This window comes from Anolis sagrei, chromosome 2, assembly GCF_037176765.1.
Source record: "Anolis sagrei isolate rAnoSag1 chromosome 2, rAnoSag1.mat, whole genome shotgun sequence".
Classification (NCBI taxonomy): Eukaryota; Metazoa; Chordata; class Lepidosauria; order Squamata; family Dactyloidae; genus Anolis; species Anolis sagrei.
The window spans coordinates 121,862,475-121,874,786 of NC_090022.1; the positions used below are offsets into that span (position 1 = coordinate 121,862,475).

The 12,312-nt window shown below is 39.7% G+C and overlaps 1 protein-coding gene and 1 non-coding gene across 4 annotated transcripts in view; one reads left to right on the plus strand and one right to left on the minus strand.

Annotated features, from left to right (window-relative positions):
• The window catches only part of NARF (nuclear prelamin A recognition factor), a 38,571-nt gene extending 28,376 nt beyond the window's left edge, over positions 1-10,195 (plus strand). For all 3 annotated transcript variants that reach the window (XM_060764556.2, XM_060764554.2, XM_060764555.2), the window contains exons 10-12: positions 1,279-1,416; positions 2,774-2,931; positions 4,506-10,195. In XM_060764556.2, the coding sequence (XP_060620539.2) occupies positions 1,279-1,416; positions 2,774-2,931; positions 4,506-4,747 (538 nt within the window). In that variant the 3' untranslated portion in view covers positions 4,748-10,195. The remainder of the gene's footprint in view (positions 1-1,278; positions 1,417-2,773; positions 2,932-4,505) is intronic.
• A 2,022-nt stretch (positions 10,196-12,217) lies between these two features.
• On the minus strand, positions 12,218-12,289 carry TRNAQ-UUG (transfer RNA glutamine (anticodon UUG)). Its single transcript has one exon. It is a non-coding gene; the product is annotated as a tRNA-Gln (tRNA).
• Positions 12,290-12,312: the final 23 nt, after the last annotated feature.

Below are 12,312 nucleotides of genomic sequence, written 5' to 3' on the forward strand. Positions count from 1 at the left end.
CAAAGTTTCATCCCCAGCTAGAGTACATTGGTCCCAGGAAATGCCCATTATGCCAATGGCTGTTTTGGGCCTGTATATTCTGGCCGGGATGTGGTTTTGCAATAGAAGTATGGCTTAACAGTCATAGCAACACATTGCACTTAGAATGGAATGTTCCATAAAGTCCTCATTCTGAGACATTGCAAGACTATTCAAACCATCGCTACGGTAACTAAGCTTTTTTCTGGATATATACCATTTTTCTAGTTTGTTGCTATAATTTAATCCCTGTAGTGAAACAGAAGGCCTTGATTCTGATAGGAGCTTTTAAATGAATACATGCCTCTGTCAAGCAATTTGATTATATAACATAGAGCCCATCTACACTGACCATATAATGCAGTTTGAAACCAACTTGAGGCTGCAGTGGCAACAAAATGCACACTGGCAATGAGCTCTGCAGTGTGCATCTAAAGCTATACAACACATTTTTAAAATCCCAGAAAAATCGAAATTCAGCTCCAGCGTGTGCTGCAACAGATCCCAGTCTATCCCAGATCCAAGACAAAATCAGCTAAACAAAATGTGGACCACATCACAGTCCCTCACCTCTGCTGAAGCACATTATAGGCTCCAGAACAGGAGAAAGGCATGCCTGAGTAACAAGGGGCTAATCGACTTGCTGTCACTTTACCTTTTTTTCACATGGAAATGGGAAGGGGAGTCTACAATTCCAGGCACTTATATCTGATTACCTGTCTATATTTGGACAGCAGAGCAGGTATCTGAAAAGCATTTGCTACTGTAAGGGGATAAGATTTTAACACCAATGCCACTTCACTGTTTTAGCCTATGTCAGCCTTCCCCAAGCAGGTGACTTCCTGATGTCTTGGACCACAGTTTCCATCATCTCCAGGAAGCATAGCCAGTGAGGACTGGTCCCATTGGACTAGCCCCATTGGAGCAGTCAACAGTTTAGGGAAGACTGGTGTATCTTCTGTTTCACGATGCACATCCCTGGGCAGATAGTGGTGCTGAAAATATGAATAGGTCTCAGTGGACTATGCAGTGAAACTAAACTTCTCTCATCATCAGTACATCACCCTCTTGTTATAAATATGTGTGTAATTGTTGGCTTTTTATTGTATTCATTTAACATAGTTAAGTAATATATAGTTTACTGTTGGCTGAGAACTTGCCAGAGTGTAAGTGTTTACCAGCTAAGCTCTGTAGAGTATTCTTCATTTTCACAAGGTCATCCTTCTCTTCACATCCTTGTTGATTGCTTTATTCCATAAGATTTGGTGGGATAAATGAGAGTGATTTAATGCGGCATGATGGAAGAAGGTCAGATGGTTACCTGGAGCACATATTTAAACACGCTGCCAAGGAACTGTTTGATACTGAAGTGAAGGAACTCACGTACAAAGTATTGAAGTAAGTTGTGTATCTAAGTTAAATTAATTCATGAAACAAGTATTGTGGATCTGTTAAATTACAGGTTTCTAGGTTAAATTACAATGAATGTAAGCAAGGAACCATGGCCAGTCATGGGACATACTCCATCTGTATCCACATGGAATGCGTAGTTAAAACCGTTACTTCCAGGTCAAATCCCAAAAATCAGACAACACACCCTGACACCACTTCATGGGCAACTGTATTTTTCAACCTTGAGCCGAATCATTTAGGCATGTGGCTGTTTCATCAGCATTATCCTAGAGGTTCCAGGGTCAGTAGGAAGAAATGTATAAAAACAATACTCAGCTAAAGCACAGCTTCTAATAAATCCTTGCTCATTCCTGTTCTCTAAATTCCTAGAAGGCCTTGTGACCTCCAAAAGTTTCTTGAGCTGTAATGTACTTTGAGCAGAAGAATTTCAAAACTGGGAACCCAATCAATTATGCCACTTTTATTGCAATTGTTTTTCAAACAGTGTCCATGAAGTGTATCATTTCAGTGAACACTGGAGATAAAGGTAGTTTCTTACTGTGAAAAGACATGGCAGCCTTTATTACAAGCTACTCAAAGCTCCTATTTTGCTAGAAAGATTGACCATTTCACTATTTTAAAAATGTATACATTTCTTGTCTGAGAGAGGATGCAGAACTTTATACTATCAGTTTATAGTTTAACCATCATAAGGCAGATGGTGAGGTTTTTTATTGGACCACAATTTGGATAGATTTGGATGGTGTTTTAACCTGGCAAACTGTTTTAATGTATATTGATATTTATTTTTAGGCATTTGATTGTATTTTATTATGTGTTTTACTGTTTCGGCATTGAATTGATGCCTGTTGGTAGCTGTCCTGAGTCCCTCCTTGGAGGTCAAAAAAGGACAGGATATAAATATTCCAAATAAATAAATAAAGGCAACCCTTTATCTATTACAGTATTCAAAAGGAGCAATTGTGATCATATCCAGTAGCCATTCCACCAGTCCAAAGACAATCACCATTAAGAACTTGTGCCAATGTTTTCTCCCCACACCCCTTTTCATTCCATTTTTCTTTTCCTTCCATTGTAATGAGAACCTTTCCTGACATAAAGAGGATATAAATGCCATGAAAAATATATATTCACTTGTGTGGTGAATAGAGCTAATGAAAAGCATTACTTAGCATTATGTAGAGGAGATATCTGACCTCCCAATAGTTTCAGCTGTCTACATCTTTGTTGCCTGTCACCTTTTCTCTTGTAAAAAACACCCAACATAGTATTTTCCAGTCGTCCTAAAAATAATGCAACAGACACAGGCAGTCACACTCTGTTTCGCTTTCTGTCTTTTCAGAAACAAAGATTTTCAGGAGGTCACACTAGAAAAGGATGGTGAGACTGTGTTGCGCTTTGCTGCAGCTTATGGCTTTCGAAATATCCAAAACATGGTCCTGAAGTTGAAAAAGGGAAAGTGTTCCTACCATTTTGTAGAAGTTTTAGCCTGCCCTGGAGGTAACAACTGAACATGAAATCTGTTCCCCCACCCCCCCTCCTTATACATATGCATACAGCAGGCCAGCCTGCTTCAGTTCTGTGCCATCCAGATTTGTTGAGCTATCAATAGCGATGATCAGAGATATAGTCCAACACACTTGGAGGGTACCAACAGTTTGTTTTAAGCAGGCATAATGATTCTGATTCCCACCTTTATTGGTTTTGATATGTGATTGAGGTTTTGTTTATTTGTTTGTTTTTAAACCCCCTAAAACCGAAGTCTGAAAATGCTTGGGTAAGCATTTGTGGTTCAACAGTGCAATGAAATAAGCCTGGTATTAGCATCAGTCAGGCCTCCAAGGGAAGGGGTTTCTACAGCTTGTGGAGCAAGTCTCCTTGGGGAGAAAGGCGAAGTATAAATAAAGTAAATCAGTAAATACAGCCAAGAAAGTCTAGCAGAGGAACACAGAGAAGGACCTCCTTGATAATCATATTTGATATATCAAACTACTAAGATTTTTTGTGCAGTGCTGTTAAAGAAAAGACTGCTATACTTCAGCACTATATTTCTATATGAAATATACTGGTTTTTGCTTTTTTTCCCCAGTATTGTTGATTATACTAAATTGGTAACATTTGCTAAGGTGTTACAGCACTAAAATTATAGTACAAGGATTCTGTTGTTTTTTGACCTGCAGCTCCAGGAAACTCTACCAAGCACAGCACTTGCCAGTACAAATTTTGGTGCCTCAAATGTTAGCTCCTTTTCTGATTATATTTGATTTACTGATTCCACAAATGGCACAAGTTTCCCTGTATCGGCACTATTTATTTTATTTATTTACTGCGCTTATATACCACAATTCTCAGCCCCAAGGGCGACTCATTGCGGTGTGGCGACTCATTGCGGTGTTTTCTAATACAGAACATATGGCATTTAACAACCATGATAACCATATCTAAGAAACTAGAGTGGAAGCAGTCTGTCTAATGCAGTTTTCCCAAAGCAGCACCCCAAATAACCTCAGGAACAGGCCTAATAATCAATACACCAAGGATTTTTTTTTGTTGGGTTGTACAGTCTAAAAGACATCTGTGACAGAGAGCACAAATTGGCCACCTATCCTATAGGGCAGGCATCCTCAAACTGTGGCCCTCCAGCTGTTTGAGCCTTCAACTCCCAGAATTCCTGACAATTGAACAAGCTTGTGAGGGCTTCTGGGAGTTGGAGGCCCAAACAGCTGGAGGGCTGCAGTTTGAGGAGGCCTGCTATAGGGAATTGAATTGAATTACTGATAAGAACCAATCCATATAAACCCAATTGATGTGGTAAGCTTCTGAATTTAATCTGGGACAGAATGTATTTTAGATTGCACATATTGGATTTTAAGCATCGAAACCCCATTTGAATGCAACAAATTTGTGTGGAACATTCAGAGATGTATTCCAGAGCACGTATACCAGACACAGTGGAAAGGAAGGCATACTTTTGCTCTATACCACACAAATCAGCAGCCAGTACTCTGGCCCAGTGTGTTTCTCTGCTTAAGCAAACCATTTTTCTCTTTTTGTCCTTGACCATCCACAACTAGGGTGCTTAAATGGAAAAGGTCAGGCTCAGACTGAAGATGGAAAACCAGACAAGGCTCTTCTCAAGCAAATGGAGGAAGTGTATTCTGCAGTTCCTGTCCAACTTCCAGAAACCAATGGTCATGTGCAGAAACTTTACCAGGAATGGTTGGAAGGAATGGACTCTGTGAAAGTCCAGCAGTCGCTGCATACAAAGTATAGCTCAGAAAAACCAGTTGCTAACAGCTTGGATATCAAGTGGTGACCACTCAACCACTAGACTTGCACTAGGTTTGTTGTACATGCAGCACTGGCAACTATTCTATGCAAGAGACTGGGGCATCGACACAATGTGTGAAAAAAACTGGAACTGTCTTTCTTCTCCATTTGAACTGTGTAAAGTCAGATTGTTTTATTGTATATTTGGACCATATCTATTTAAGCAGAGCCCAACAGTGTATGTATCTGAGGGGCACCGAGCTTCTTGACTTCCAAGATGAAGCATCATAACAAGATCAGAGCATGCTGGAATGTGCTTTGATCTCAGTCACATAAGTAGATGAGTTGGTTTGCCAAGAATCCAGTGTCATGGATTTCACTGGTCTTAAAAAGGAATTTTGCTAAATTGACAGTTCATCCAAGACTTTGTATAATTGCCAAACAATATAAGATACCAAAATAAGATAAAGCAAACTTCAGTAATTTAAGTAAGTTCCTACCATAGCACACCACTACCACTTTATTACATTAAGAGGATACTCTCAGATTGAATTGAGCAACAAGAAAAACTAGGAACTCTGCCACCTGCTGGTAGTGAATTTTTATTGACTTTAATATCATTTGTTTTCCTCTTTTGGGAAAGTAGGGAAAGTGTTCTGTTCTCTCCTTCCATTTTTAGCCTGTTGGTCTTTCCCAGGGAATACTGAGATCCTAACCTTTCAGTGAGATTAAGACATATTGTTGGACATTCTCAGCCAAGTTCAAGACAGATACTTTCCACATCTTCAGTATCTTGGTTTTCAGGCAATCCGAGTAAAGTAAATAATCAGAACGATGGAAAGATAACATAACTGCAGATGCAAAATGGGATTATTGGGCAAAAGTTTCAGGAATGGGCAAGTTGAAGGTAATGAAGCTGAAGATAAAAGTTATCAGATACAGAGGCCACTGGCCTGAAACCAGAATACCCAAAACTGCAGAAATGAAACAGAAGTTAATGTGTGTATGAGTGTGTGCGCATGTGCCTTCAAGCCACCTCTCAATTTGTAGTGACCCCCACAAACTTCATGGGCTTTTCTTAGGCAAGGAATCCTCAAGATGTAGTTTGCCATTTCCTTCCTCTGAACTATAAACTGGTTTCTCATCCAAGTACAAAACAGGGCCACTCTTGATTAGCTTCCAAGATCAGACAAGATCTGTTGTCTTTAAGTTATTTGGGCTCCAGAAAGTAATAGTGTTATTGTGTGCCTTCAGGTTGTTTCTGTCTTTTGGCTACCCTGAGGTTAACTTATTATGGTTTGTTTGTCCTGTTTTGTTTTTACAAGATTTCAACATGAGGAGCTTTGCCTTTGTCTTTCTCTGGGGCCAAGAGAGAGTGTGACTTGCCTAATGTTGCTCAGTTCCATGACCCAGTGAGGATTTGACCTGTTCTCGAGAGTTATACACTCAAACCACTACACCATGCTCTCTCCGAAGTTAATGTTCCCTACTGTTAATATACTTCACAGTACTCTTACCTGCTTAATGGCGAAGTCCTGTGTGATTTTTTAAAGGTTATGTCTACTTCTGTTGGCTTTAAATCCACACATGTATTTTAAGTCCTTGGAGAGTTTATTGTACTTGAATCTTGTCAGCACACTCCTGAACTCAGTGGCATTTAGTGAGCAGATATGCCTAGGACTGCATGATAAGTTACAAAAAGTAAAGCACTAAGCTAACATACATGCTCCCATTTGTGACATTAGTACATGGATAGAAGTACAGTGTATGCTCACTGAAATGAGTGGAAATTGTAGACCAGCAGTATATGTTGGACTGTACCCTCTTAATGTGATTTTAAGCAGTTTTTTTGCATTGGGTTGCAGAGTTGGAAAATATTCCCAAAGATTCTCTTCACCTGTTTTTAATTTGTCCAGTCTTGTCCCTTAAAAATATTTTGGAGCAGCACTTTAGCCTCTCCCCTAGCTTCTCTTTCATGTGTTTTTCTGCCCTTAACAAAAAATATGAGTAATCTTTGTTGTGATTTTACCATGGCATTCACACATTCTTCCAGCATTTGTAAGTGTCTGCCATATAAAAAAGAGGATCTTAAGGCTGTCATATTTACACTGTAAGATTTGAAACCTCATTATTGGTGCTTCATTTCATTTCAAGTGTCTTCAGTTCTTAGGCAGATTCTCATGGCAATAGAAGCAATTTCCATATGCAGTGAAGCTTTTTGCTCAGAAACAATTTAGTACAAGGTGATATAGGAAACAAAATTACATTTGACATGACATTTGACATGGGGACATTTGAGTAGCATGTCTTTAAGCAGTATAGCCAAGGTATATTTAAAGGTTCACAAAATTCAGGTTAGGCGTATAACACTTCTTTAACATAAACTTTGGTCCCAAAGTTAGAAATAATATGGAAAGAATAGGGATAGGATCCTACACTCTAAAAAAGAAGAGTAGTTCAAGAAGGTTTACCAACGTTATTCAAAACAGTATGCACATATAAAATTAAACATGATACGAAACGTTTGGATAAGTAAACAAAAATATTTTGTACCTTCTAAAGACTAGTTGAAAGCATCTTCTAAAATGCATCCAGATTTCTTCCCCTTTCAGCAGTCTCAGCTTTTATTTGAATTTCCACTTTAGTGCCCAAATGTAATGATGTTGTATTTTCAAGTCACTTCTGACTTACGGAGACCCTAGGCCAGGCATGGGCAAACTTCGGTCCTCCAGGTGTTTTGGAATTCAACTCCCACAATTCTTAAAAGCTGGTAGAATGTTAGGAATTGTGGGAGTTGAAGTTCAAAACACCTTGAAGACCGAAGTTTGCCCATACCTTCCCTAGACCAAGGGGTTTTTGGCACGATTTTTTCAGATGAGATTTGCCTTTGCCTTCTTTGAGGCTAAGAGCATGGGTCTTGCCCAAGGTGACCCATGGCTGAGTCTCCAGAGTTGTAGTTCAATGTTCAAGCTGCTACATCATGCTTTTTAAACATACTTTGTGGGGTGGGGATAGTCTTGAAGCTAATTGCCCTTTTCTGTCTATTTTGGTTTTCACATAAGGCCAGTAAGGGATGCTAGAGGAAGCTGCTGTCATTTTGCCTGCTGTAGGCAAACACGCACAACTAGAGAAAGATCAGCTGAGGAGTATCTTGCTCATCCAAGCTTTACTGTTATCTTTACTGTAGATGCAACTGTTCCAAACCAGCAATTGAAGGTCTGTGTTTCTCCAGTTCTTCATCCCTCTCCCAATGCAAACAGAGGGGTGAGCAGAAAAAGACTTTGTAAAAAGGGCTTCTTTGTCAGAGGCTTTGTTAACTGAGGTATTCCTGTATATATTTTGCTTTGCTGTCTTAGTAAAAGAAAAGAGAGAAAAAGATCATTTAAGACAGGTACACAAACAATACATCCTAGTGCTAGGAAAAGCACTCATAGTAGCTGTGGTAGTCCTGGACTTGCACGTGTATAAAATCAAAAGGGTGTCTCTGCGTGGCACTTTGTTTCAATACTCCTGGTTCTTAACCATTTTTGTAACATCTCACATTGGTGCCTTCTGACCCTCAGTAGGATAAGGCAGCCCTCTCTAACCTGCTTTAGCCTTCTGTTGACCATGCGGGCTGGAGATCATGGGAGTTGTATATCAACATACTTAGAAAACCCTAACCTTACCACAGTGTGTTGAAATGTGTTGGCTCAATTATATTCATGTTTGTCCTGAGTGTGTCCTGAAGGGGAAGGAGATATACTGGGTTTTTGTAGGAGTGTTTTCCATATTTCCACCTGTACAAAAGTTGCAAGAGACACTTCCATATGAACGTACCCAGAGAGGTCTACATTCCTATGGTAAAAGAAAAGGGATGTGCAATCCCTGATAACTTTGGTATGATGGTAATCTGATTTTTTCTGTATTCATGATTCAGATGTGTGTCCCTCATATAAAGGGAGAAATGGAGGACACCTTGTCTTAAATGCTGTATCTTATTTTGCAGCCAATTTTGTATATAGGAATTCACTATATGTGGAAGAGTATCTGTATATATATAAAGGTCCTTGGTACAAATCTGGAATTTAGCTTTGCGAACTTAGCCTTCAAAGCATTTCACCAGGACAAGTCCCAAGAGATTGTACTGCCTGCCATTTGCTGTATCAAAATGAAAGCTTCCATTGTATTAAAAAGCTGCATCTGTGTTCTCAAGTGACCAAGGTTAAAACCTGATGTTATTGTACTGTACCAAGAACAGGGGAGCGAGAAGCAAAGTCACAAAATTGTGCAGTTCTCTTTCCAAGAGATATAAAACTGGACAAGCTGAACAAAAATTCAACTCATTGGAACCATTACATTTAGAGTGGCTGGCCCTGGATTTTGTGCAGATACGCATAACTTGGAATTATCTATAGATCAGACAAGAAGGAGTATCATGCCTTCAGGAAATTCTGGCTTGGAACTCTAATTAAACAGCTCCTGTGTTTGCCCCTCTGGTGAAGCTATTTAAATGAAAAATAAACTAAGCCACTGCTTTGCGCATTCCATAATCTCATAAAATTCAAAAGGGCTTTCTGCATCCCTTTCCCTTATAGAGTATTCAGGGACCCGCAGAACATGCCAACACATTGGAGCAACATATTACAGATTCAAAATATTCCTTGTTCTTCATAAATTAGTAGTATCTTCAGTTAGGATCCAGCTCTCATGAAAAGTCTAGACTAGGTGGCATCTCAAAACACCTGAAATCCATACTACAGACCTGCTCTTGATAGCATGAAAATTCATTCAAACAGGGCAAAACTGCACACGCACACAATTTTACAATTTTTCTATACATGGACTCGTAAGATATAAGGCATGTTAACTATATTAGATCTGTTACATATATCAAGACATGGTTTCACAGAGCAACACAGCAATGCATTCCCACTTACACAGAAATAATGAATTTCTGCTTACACAATTGGCAAGTGAATTGTTCCTTTAAAAGACAAATTGTCTTGAATTTACTTATGTAACACCAAGATGCATCAAGGTAAAATGAGACTGAACCAAAATCACTAGAATGTAGTTCCTTTTTTGATTGCACACACAGCACTTGATATTGAGATTGTGCGAGTAAAAACCAATAAGAGTGTGATCCATTAACGACAACTGTGAATTGTTATAAACATTTGTGCAGAACGTGGACATTAAACTGTCCACTAGGTTCTTTTCCCCCAGGAAATCCATTGTCTTGTGCTTGGTGTAAATTCTTTGCATCTTGTTACTGGGATCAGCAAAGCTTAGGAGGTGGAGCAGAAAATGTGTCTGGGGAAATCTAGCTTTCAATGTTTTTGTTTTTTTCATCTGAATGATGTATGAAAATGCTTCATTTTTTAATAGACTGGAATGCGAAAAAGTCTATGTGTATGTACAGATGTACAGGTGCTTTAAAGATTTTTTTCTCCTTTTTTAGGAGTTTGAAAAGATTAAAACAGATTAGAAGTCTTCCTGCACAGTCATAAAATCTGCTGGCGTAGTTTATATTCTAATGTCTTATACTTTACCTCAACCCAGACATGTTTTTAAGACACACATTCACGGGAGAGCCCAAAGTAGACTAGCTACCACTTTTCTAGTTCCTCTTACTGGTTGTGGGCCTGTTTCTATTACCACTTCTCTTACATGAGCAGGGATGAGGAGCTGAGGTGTTACCTACTCCCTGGCATAGCCAAGTTACCATTAGGTAAGTCACTTGAGTAAAACTAGGGCAGCTCTCTCTCTCTCTCTCACACACACACACACACACACCACTTTTTGCAAGTGGTTGCCCAACTGCAATGGATGTATACAGCATGACGCCCATATCCGTAGGCCCAGTATCCACGGTTTCACTTCTCTAGGTCCAATATAATATGTCCTCTAGACATTTTCTGCATCCTCCGGTATGACTGTATGGTATTCTTGGGCCAGAAGTCCTTCATTACAATGTGATTGACTATTACACATGGTTTTGTCTAGCCATACAAAATTTGGGGACAAATCCTCCATAGATATAGAGGCAATACTGCATTGTAAGTGCTCCCTGGTGGCACAGGGATTAAACTGCTGAGCTGCTGAACGTGCTGACCAGAAAGGTTGACAGTTTGAATCAGGGGAGCAGGGTGACCATACCGCTACTGTGGGAAGGTAACGGTGCTCCATGCAGTCATGCTGGCCACATGCCCTTGGAGGTGTCTATGGACAACGCCGGCTCATTACCTCAGAAATGGAGATGAGCACCACCTCCCAGAGTCAGACACGACTAGACTTAATGTCAGGTGAAACCTTTATCTTTACTTACTGCATTTTAATGGTCTGGGAACGAAGTTGCCACTTGTCACACTGCAATTAAGCCCACTTGATAGCACAGTAGACCATCTGAGACTTGTATAGCTGCAGGCCCTGATATGGGGAGGTGGAGGAGGCAAAGCAAGGGGGATTCCTTTGGAAAATTGATGTTTTAGTTGGATCTATTTACATTATTGTAAGCTGCCTTGAATCCCATCCTAGGAGAAAGGGGGGGGGGGGATATAGACATATTACATACATAAAGCATATCAAGGCTGCTCTCACAAGAAACCTAAATGACTGCATTGGAACTAATGCATTTGGGATATATAGCATATAAAAACAGATTCCTTGGAAAAGACAACTGCTCAGTAAAACAGAATACCCTCTGAAAAGTGGGTCAACTGATGAAGCCATGCCGCAGAGTTTGCAAGAACAACTGAACTGGGTGCAGTGCCTAACGACCTTGGCCTGCACTTCAAAACAATTGGCACTGACAAAATTAGCAGCTGTTAGCTGCAAAAGGCCACCCTACTTGGATCTGTATGCATTATTCGCCAATACATCACAGTCCTAGACACTTGGGAAGTGTCCAATGTGTGATCCAATACAAAAGCCAGCATAGTGATCTTGTTTGCTGTGTACTAATCCTGTTGTGTATCTAATAATCATAACAATAACTATAATAATAATGAATTCATCACCTGCCTCTTCTTGTAGTTCGAAGTGGGATACAACATCATTTAAACAAGAAAATCACTATCCAATATTCTTCCAAAATACGATTTTAAAACCCTGTACAATAATACTGTTTATAGTCATGCTCTTCTTGACATCTCACTTCAGTTCATTTTTTCCTCTTTTCACTCTTCCTAGGAGTTGTAGTTTTGCAAGGTCTTCAACCTTCTCTGCCAAAAAGTGCTGGTGCCCCAGCTACCTATAAGGAGTCCACAACAATTAAAGTTGTATCAAATTGCACTCATTTTCCAATGTTGATGCACCCCCATGTGTCAAATCAGAGACATTGCATTTAATAAAAAGGGAGAAAGGAATTGTGGCCTTGCTGGCAGCTACTTTAGCCCTCCAGCTGAAATGGATTTCCTATAAACTCCTTAAAACAAGCAGCGTACTTCGACAGTTCTAAATGAAAAAAGTTCAAATTTATATAAACTATTTTATGTTTTCCAAAACAACCCTTGTGAATGAACACAATAATTTCAGGTTCTACCGAGATTTGAACTCGGATCGCTGGATTCAAAGTCCAGAGTGCTAACCATTACACCATAGAACCAGGTGGCGGCTCAGCAGCCAGAA